This window comes from Elephantulus edwardii, unplaced genomic scaffold, assembly GCF_000299155.1.
Source record: "Elephantulus edwardii isolate Elephantulus edwardi_28Jun2011 unplaced genomic scaffold, EleEdw1.0 scaffold00039, whole genome shotgun sequence".
Lineage (NCBI taxonomy): Eukaryota > Metazoa > Chordata > Mammalia > Macroscelidea > Macroscelididae > Elephantulus > Elephantulus edwardii.
The window spans coordinates 13177807-13187809 of NW_006399789.1; the positions used below are offsets into that span (position 1 = coordinate 13177807).

The 10003-nt window shown below is 38.5% G+C and overlaps 1 protein-coding gene across 1 annotated transcript in view; it reads left to right on the top strand.

Moving 5' to 3' along the window:
* The first annotated feature begins 357 nt into the window (after positions 1-357).
* VNN3 (vanin 3) overlaps positions 358-10003 on the top strand; it is a 24318-nt gene continuing 14672 nt past the window's right edge. Inside the window, exons 1-3 of the mRNA XM_006885015.1 lie at positions 358-573; positions 670-800; positions 8358-8550. Of these exons, the coding sequence (XP_006885077.1) occupies positions 358-573; positions 670-800; positions 8358-8550 (540 nt within the window). The remainder of the gene's footprint in view (positions 574-669; positions 801-8357; positions 8551-10003) is intronic.

The following is a 10003-nucleotide window of genomic DNA, read 5'->3' on the forward strand; positions in this document are numbered from 1 at the left end:
TGGCCTTATTATTGGAAATATTGACTTACCAGGAAAATACAGTTTATTAAAGGAAAGGTTTCACTATGTGTTTGAGCTGAGGTGAATGCGTTGGGCTGGCTTCTGAGTTCCACATTTAGAGTTATGCCAGCCTCTGAATAATGTCAACACAGCTCTGTCTGCTTGAGTCAACTCACACAACTTCTTCCGGTGTCATTCTTTTTGCACAACATTCTTTCTGAGTGCTGTATTGTGTAACACATTCATGAGAAAACATAAAAAGCTGATCGCTTGTGGTGCTATAGTGTAAAAGTTTTTCTAGCGATTCAGAGTGCAAAAGTCTGAACATATTTTCTCAAAGATCACCACAGTTTGGCTATGATTGGTTCACAATTTCCAAAATATGTGGCATTGTCTGCTCTCTTTGTTCTAAATGTTGGTGCTCTGGATACTTTTATTGCAGCAGTTTATGAGCATGCTGTTATATTACCAAACAGAACAGAAGAAACACCTGTGTCAAAAGACGATGCTTTGGTCCTAATGAACAAGAACATAGACGTTTTGGAGAAAGCAGTAAAGCTGGCAGCTAAGCAGGTAATGTCTTTTTTATACTGTTCTGGCTACTGTCATATTGGAAATTGGAGGAAATTTGGAACCTATGAGGTGCCCTTTTCTACTTGTTTTAAGCAGGGTGCCCATATCATTGTGACTCCAGAAGATGGCATATATGGTTGGATTTTCACAAGAGAAACCATTTACCCTTACTTAGAGGATATCCCAGATCCCAAAGTGAATTGGATTCCATGTGGAGACCCCCAAAGGTAACCCTTGATGTTTGAATGCAAACATGTGATGCTGTAAAAACACCAACAGTAAATTCACAAATCATAAAAAGTAATTTGATTATGAAGTAATTAACCTAGTTTATATCATTGGAACTAGATACCACGAATGTGTGCTTCCTTTTTTTAAATTTTAATCGAGATTTTATTGTAAGTTTATAAAGAACTTGGATTTCCATTCATTCATTGTACATTTTCCTCCCTGCCCCCCTCCTCCCAGTTTGTTTTTCTTTAGGAAAAAAGTTCTTTCATTGTTATACAGTCCCACCCACAGACCAATTTATTATGCAGCTCTTATTCTGGACTTTTGTAACACCAATAATACCTAATTATATATTTCTTTTATACAGTTCTCTCCCTTGTCCATTTCAATGCCATGTACATTATCTACCCCCTCTTTTCTTAGTTTCCCCCTACCCCTCCCCACCGCCAGTCAGGCCTGATGGTTTTTTTTTTGTTTTGTTATTTTGTTGGTTTTTATCCTACTAGTTTATTTATAAAATTAGAATACAAATTTGAATAAATTCTTTCAATTTCCCTCACCCCCCCATCAAATTGTACAACCCAAGCAATGATTAATTCCCCTTTCCCCCTGCACATCCACATCCACATACTCATTCTATAGTAACAGTTTTATACAGTATTTATCCTTATGGGACTGAGTTAGTTCACTCAGCATAATGCTCTCCAGGTAAATGTCTTGAAATGGTGATGCTTGGCTGCTTTTTTGTTAGTTTTCTTTAAAGAACAACTATACATATTTTTTAATATACAGTTGTTAAATTGTATTTTAACAAAGTAACAAAGTTGTAATATTCAAGATCTGTATTCTTAAACAGCAGTAAATTGTTTCATCCATGAATATTTTCATTTTTTTGTATAAATGGTGGAGAGATGAATGAGACTATGCTTCCAAAGGGCTGAAATATCAAGATTTTTTTGTAAAAGGATCAGTATAGTTTAGTGGAAATTAGACAGGACTTGCAAAAGGAAGAATCATTTCTGGGATCCACTCTCTATCACATCCAGAGTGCCATGTGACATGTAATTTAAATGTTTGAGAGCTCTATTTATCTGTAAATTAGGGATAATAAAATGTCTCTTCCTAATTTTGTTATGGAGTAATTAAATGAGTCAAATGAAATTAACACAGGACTGTACACTATAGAGTTCTTTTCAGTGAGAATTTTGCTGTTACCATTTTAAATGAGAGGATCTAGGTCCAGCTTGCTTTACTTTGCTGTGCTGAGAAATTTAAGTAATTATTAACAATAATAGTTTAGGCATCTTCTTAGAAGAATAACTGTATAGCACATGAAAAGATTTGTAAAATAGGTTGTTTCAAGTATAACTTTAAAAGAAATTTTAAAAATAATTAACATAAAATTCTTTAATGGTGAAATTAAGGCATTAAAAGTAATTTCATTTGATAATTTCAAATTTATACACTCTTGTTCTAAACTTCATCTATTGCATAAGTGAGGAAATTTCATAAATAAGTTTTATTGCAAAGTCAAGTCTAAAGTTATAGCATAAAAGCAGACTGAGTCAAGCCTCACCCTGGCTTTTTTTTCCTTTTATTTTAAATTATTATTTACAGAGATTTTGGGTTTTCATTCACTCATTGTTGCACTGTTTTCTCTACCCTCCTCCCCAGTTCGTTCTTCTTACCCCTCCCCCCGAATGTCTGTTTTAATTGTCCAGTTGTCACAGTGCTTGTCAAAGCCAGTTCTGATTAATCTCCTTTGTCAATGTGTCCTTTGCCATTCCCTATCACTCCTCCCTGAGAGAGACTTCACCCTGGCTTTTTTATGTCTGAATAATATGCATTAAAGGCTGAATGGTTTGTATGATTCATGCTTACATATGCCATGTAACTATGACCCAATGTCTAACTGGTTATGAAGCTTTTCCCAGAACAGGAGGGCTCACTATTTGTAATACCAAACTGGCTTATACTGAAAATACATTTTATTTGCCTAGGATAAAAAAACCCCTGGACTTTTCTAGGAGGAAGGCCTCCAGAAACCTTGTAACCAGCTAATCTTAGATAAACAATGACTAGTCTGAAAGGTAAAATGACAAATGAAACCTTAACATCATTGGGTTTTGAAAAAGCTGATTTCAACAAGTTTTCAGTTCTGTTATAATAAAAGATAAATTGATCATATAATGTAATTAGTAAGATTAATAAAGAAACTCACGGTTTCTTCTCCAGTAGCATTTGTCCCTAAATGAACTAATAGGAGACCACATGGTCATCCTTCTGTGTTTAAATACTATCATTTAGGATACTGACATGCCCCACACTTTCTTTTTGAGTAATTAATAGGAAATAGTAAAATATCTGAATCCCATGCCTAGGAAAATAATACAAAGTACATAGTAGAATTATTAAAAGTATTGACATAAATGTTGACATTACTGCTCCATTTTTCTAGAGGACCAAATAAGTGGTTTAAAACATGGTGAAGAGATTGAGATTGTTCACAGCTTCAGTTTGCTCGGCTCCACAGTCAACACTCTTGGCACCAGCAGTCAGGAAATAAAAAAGCATATCGTGATGGGAAAGTCTGCTGTTAGGGACCTCTCTAAAGTACTCAGGAGCAACGGTGTGTTTCTGGAGACTAAGGTGCACCTGATACAGGCCATGGTCTTTGCAATCGCTTGTTATGCATCAGAGAGTTGGACAATGTCTAGGGAGGACAGAAGGAGAGTTGATGCTTTTGAGCTTGTGGTGCTGGAGAAGAGTACTGAATGTACCATGCACTGCCAGGAAAACAAACAGATTCATCTTGGAGAGGATTAAACCAAGCTACTCCTTGGAGGCAAGGATTCTGGGGCTTCGTCTGACATACTTTGGACATGTTGCCAGGAGGAACGGGTCCTTGGAGAGGGACATCTTGCTTGGGAGGGTGGAGGGACAGTGCAGGAGGGGAAGACCCTCTATGAGATGGATTGATTCGGTGACTGGGGTGATCGGGATGGGTGTGTCAGAGGCAGTGTGGTTGGCGCAGGATAGAGCAGGGTTTAGGGGTGTTGTGTATAGGGTCGCTATGAGTCACAAACGACTCGACGGCACATAACCACAACAACAACAGTTTATCATAGCTTATCATTTCTATTAAAGGTTAGCACATCAATTGTAGAGAAGTTAAGAGATTGTATAAGAATTTGAATGGCCTCTAAAAGAAATAAAACCATCAGCATCCTAAATATAACCAGAAGAATTGCTCAACACTGCAGCACACAGGAAGTAGCATATGGTCAAGAACCAGTGGTACAAAAGGAAGCCACACCATAGTGGCGCTAAAGGCATTAGCAAACAATGAATCTCTAAGAATTAACGAAAAACCACTTGAGGCGTTTCAGTAAATGGATGCAGCTCTAGATGTGCTCACTCCTTTATGTCAAAGACTGGAAGACAGCTACCTGTCCAGCTGGCTGGAAGTAATCCATATATGTGATCATGCCAAAAAAAAGATAATCTAAAAAAATGTGGAAACAATTGAACAATATCTTTATTACCACATGCAAGCAAATTATTGCTGAAGATTGTTAAAAAATGATTGGAGTCATACATCAGCAGGGAACTTCCAGAAATTCAAGCTGGATTTAGAAGACACATCATTGCTGATGTCAGATGGATCTTTCCTGAAAGCAGAGAATGCTAGAAAGAGTTCACATGTGTTTTATTGAATATTATTGTTGTTCTGATTATGAGCCATTGAGTAGCCTGGAACTCATAGCGACTCTGTGTGCAACAGCTCTGAAGCCTGCCTTGTCCTGAGCCAGTTTCACTGACCCTAACAGACCTACCCCTGTTGCCTCAATTACTGTATCAATTCATCTCGTCCAGCATCTTCCTCCCCTGTACTGTCCCTCCACCCTTTCAAGCATGATGTCCTTCTCCAAAGACTGGTCCCTCCTGGCCACGTGCCCAAAGCATGTTAGATGGAGCTTCAATATCCTAACCCTCAAAGGAGAAACTTGGTTTCACCCCCTACAAGAAAGACATATTTATTTTCTTGGTGGTCCATGCTATGTTCAAGATTCTTCTCCAGCACCACCAACTCAGACATTGATTCTTCTTTTGTCGTTCTTAGTCATTGTCCAGCTCTCTGATGCCTAGGAATTCAAATGTGTGGAGCATGATAAATTATGAAAGATAGTGAGAAGAAGGAGAATTCCGGATCATCTAATTGTGTTTGTGCCAAACCTGCTGGTGAATCATGAAGCAATCACTGGAACAGAACAAGAAGATACTGTATGATTTCTAAGTAAGGAAAGGTGTGTGGCAAGGTAGGATCCTTCCACTATGCTTATTTAGTATGTATGCTGAGCACATTAATTGAGAAAAAGTGAGAAATGGAATTTTGCAGTCTGTTTTACATTTCTGGGAGTCGTGCTGCTAACCCAGAGGTTGGGCCTCCCTGGTATTCCAATCTACCAGGGGCTCCTTTGGAAGAAAGAAAGGAAATGTCACTGCTGAGATTAACAGTACTGGGGACTCTCTAGAGGGTCAGTTATGAGCCACTTTTGAATGGATCACAATGCGCCTTATGTCAGAAGAAACATAATAAAACAGATACTGCAGAAGAAAAAAAAATCATGTTCCATTTGAGTGATGAAGAAAAGAAAGTCTGCACAAAGAAGTGTCACTCTGACAGTTCAATGCTCTGCACTTGTTTTCTATAGGAGACCAACTACATGGGACCAGTTATTTACTGCCCTCTGCGGCCTCAGCTTCTGGCCACACTTTATATCAGCAAATGAATGTGTGGGGTTATGGCTTGGACTGCAGTGGACATCGCTCCCCATTAGAAGAATCCTGAAATGTCAAGTCCTTCCTTTATCTCTCTGGCTGGGAACCTTTAGGAGAGGCACTGTTGCTTTTCTTCTACCACCACTTTCATCTGTTTGCTCATTACTAGCTGAGCTGCAATGGGGAGGCCGAGACATTAAAATAGATTGGTCAATATAATAGTCACACAGATTTGCTTTGGAGATTTGGTTCCAGACCAGAGCAGTAAAGTGAATCACAAAATGAAGTAAATCACAGGAAAGTATTTGTTTTCCAAGTGCTTGTCACATATTGTTAAAACTTACTGTCATCTGTTAAGTGTACAACAGAAAATAAACAAAAAGCAACCTCAAGCTCATTGTTACGGTGTCAAAAGTGACCCATGATTGACCATCTAGTGAGTTCCAACTCTGTGAATCATACAGGAGACTATCCATTTTTCTCCCACAGAGCCACTGGTGGATTTAAATCACCAGAGAGGCATGAACTTTGTGCTGGTGGAGCACTGCCCTGAGGATTGGGCCACCGGGGTTCAATCGTGCAATTATGAAAAAGTTTGCAATAGTGTGAGAACTACTAACATGACACGGAGACATGAAGTGAGTTGATGTTAGAAAAAAATGATGCCAATAGACTTGCTTGACTCAGGATTTCCACAGACCTCAATTTGTAAAAAGACATAGCATCTGTGAAGCAAGATAAAGCAAAGCACAATATAGGAAGATATACTTGATAACTGGTTTTAAAACATTGTCTGGCACCACAACAAGATAAAGGTGAACAACCCAATTGAAAAATGGGCACAGGATATGAGCAGACTCTTCACCAAAGAAGACATTCAGATGGCCAACAAGCACATGAAGAAATGTTCAAAATACCTAGCTCTAGGAGAGATGCAAATCAAAACAACTATGACATATCATCTCACCCAAGTAAGAATAGCAAAATTTAACAGAACAGCAAACAACAAATGCTGGAGAGATTGTGAAGAAACTGGAACCCTTATTCACTGCTGGTGGGAATGTAAAATGGTGCAACAACTATGGAAGGCAGTATGGCGCTTTCTCAAAAAGTTGCAAATAGAAATAACATTTGACCCAGCAATCCCACTAATGCAAATATACCCCAATGAAATCATAACCACCAAGCAGATATATGCACACCCATGTTTATTGGTGCTTTGTTCACAATAGCAAAGAGTTGGAAACAACTGACGTGCCCATCAACAAACAAATGGATAGAGACACTGCGATTTATTCACATGATGGAATACTATGCTGCATTGAAAAACAAGGAACTCATGAAATATTATACAAAATGGGTGACCTTGGAGGACATTATGCTGAGGGAAATATCTCAGTCACAAAAGGACAAGTACTGCATAGTGTCACATTGGGGTTGGGGGAAGACTGAGAAAAATGGGATAAATTATGTATACTGCATTGAAACAGATGAAAAAAAGAACTGTTTAAAAGGGATCTATGATTAGGTATTCTGTACAGGAGTCCACAATGAAGGCTGCATAGTGGAGTGGACTTGTGGGGAGGGATTGTATAACAATGAAAGAATTTTTCTTTTACTTTTCATAGAGAAGAACAAACTGGGGGGAGGGGAGGTTGGGTAGGGAGAAAAGTGCAACAATGAATGAATGGAAATCCAAAGTCTCTGTAAACTTTTATTAAAATTAATAAAAAATAGAAAAAGAAAAAAATATCTGCTTATTCTTTACCTAGAGCTACAGGATTTTAACTCTCCAAAGCCAATGAATTACTTTCCAAGTAGCCGCTTCTAGATGCTGACCTTTCTGTTAACAGCCTATATCACACACTATGTCACTCTCAAAAAATCTCATTGTAGTCTAGTGAAAACCAGCTCATGGGGTTTCTGAGGTTGTAACTTGCATATGAGGAGAATGTCCATCTCCCTTTGGAGAAGCTGCTGATAGATTTGAACTTTTAAAAAAAAATAATTTTTAAAAATAATTTTAATGAACATTTACAGAGATTTTGGATTTCCATTCATTCATTGCTGCACTTCTCTCTCCGCCCAGCCTCCCCCACCCCAGTTCGCTCCTCTCTTTGAAAAGTAAAAGAAACACTCCTTTCCTGAGACACAATCCCCCCACACCCCTCCCACCGCCCCAAGTACATTCCACTATGCAACCTTAATTGTGGACTCTTGTGATAACCATAATACCCTATCATATATCACTTTTAAATTATTCACTCCCTCATCTGTTTCAGTGCAGTATACACAATTTATCCAGTTCTTCTCCATCTCACCCCAACACTGATATCAGGCCCATTTTACAGCAGTGGCACCATGCAATATTTGTCCTTTTGTGACTGAGATATTTCACTCAGCATAATGTCCTCCAGGCTCACTCATTTTGAATAATATTGCATGAGTTCCTTGTTTTTCAATGCAGCGTAATATTCCATCGTGTGAATATACCACAGCTTCTCTATCCATTTGTTTGTTGATAGGCACCTGGGTTGTTTCCAGCTCTTTGCTATTGTGAACAAAACCACGATAAACATGGGTGTGCATTAGATTTGAACTTTTGCCAGGGTTAGCAGCACACCACCCTATGGACTAAGCCATCAGAACTCCCTAACAATGTCCCTAGGGCTTCTTATAGGGTTATAGATAATAGGTAAATAAAAACATGACTTTGGTAGTTTAGGAGCCATGAATATATAATACGTTTAAAGCTATATCTATTGAATTAGGTTTGGTTATAATCCAGTACAAGTGAGACTCAGTTGCATGGCCAAGGACAACTCTATTTACATTGTGGCAAATGTCGGAGATAAGAAGCCATGTGATGCCAAAGACCCCCAGTGCCCTGCTGATGGCCGTTACCAGTACAACACTAACGTGGTGTTTGATTCTGAGGGTAAGCTGGTGGCACGCTACCATAAGGTAAGAACTGCAATGTTCAACTACAGCCCGATTAACTTACAACCTGATTAACTCTCTTTTTTTTTTCTTTTTTCCTGTGTGGTATAGATGCTTGTTAAATGCTACCAAGCGGACTGTTACAAATGTATCTCTTAATTACTGTATATTAATTGGAAGAGATAGTTCATTTCCCTAAGCCTTATTTAAGTTTCCTGAGTTTGACTTAACCATAAAATATAACATGACAAATTATTAGAGAGGATGTCATAATGACCATGACATATTTTAATATTATACGAAAAAGGAGAAAGGTTTAGTTTAATTCATGACTCAATTTTAGGATTATCTTTCCCCAATATGTTAATCTTTCATACGAAACCAAACTACCATTTGCTATGTCGACGTATATTGTTGTCATGCTATTATGGATCAACGATTGACAACAACTCATAGAAATCCTGTGAACAACACATCTGAACCTTGGCCTCTCCCACATCATTCTCATGATCTCTGATACGCTTGAGCACATTGTTACAGCCACTGTGTCAGTCCACCTTCTTGAGGGTTTTGCTTTCTGTCTCTGATCCTACACATTTCCCAGCATAATGTCTTTTTCAAAGGACTGGCCCCTTCTGACCACATGGCCAAAATATATGAGTCGTTTCATTATCCTTGCCTCTAAGGAATACCCTGGCTGCTCTTCTGCTAAGAATTTTTTTTTTTTGTTCCTTTGGCAGTCCATGGGATATTCAGTACTTTTCAAAACATCACAAATCAAAACATAGATTCTTCTTTGGTCAGCATTAGCTACTGTCCAACTTACCCATGATCAGGCACACCTTAGTCTTTAAACTGACATCGTTGCTCATTTTTTATATCTATCAGCTATAAAAGGCAGGTGCATTTAGCAGGTATATAAAATAAAAAGGTAGGTGTATTTAGTAGTTTTAGGTGTGAACTATCCCAGAGGCTTAACAGATTCTCTGCTACTCTACATTTTAGTCTTTTGTTACAAGTTTTCCCAAGCTGACTCTCCCCTTACAATCCTCATGACTTCAGCAACACAAAGCTTACATCCTTGTAACACAATCCAGAGGAAGAGTGTACTTATCCTTCAGTGGAAACCTTGCAAAACCCCTGATCAATTCTTAATTGCAGTTAGATCGATGTCTTCCCTAAGCCAATCACTTTAGAATGATAACAGGCTACCATGTGGGTGGTATGTGGAAGAGCAAGGGATCCAGGGGATCCTCAGTGAGGGACAAAGAGAGCAGGGGGTTCGTGGCTACTGCCAGAACATGCAAACGCACACAGTGAGTCAAATAAAAACCAAACAGAATATGCACTTTACACCTAAGCCCTAATCGGTCAAGTGACGTATTGGAGGAAAGATCAGGCTGAAAATATTACGAATGACTTACTGATTAATAAGAGGAAACCCCAACGGCACAGTGGATAAGTACTCAGTTGCAGC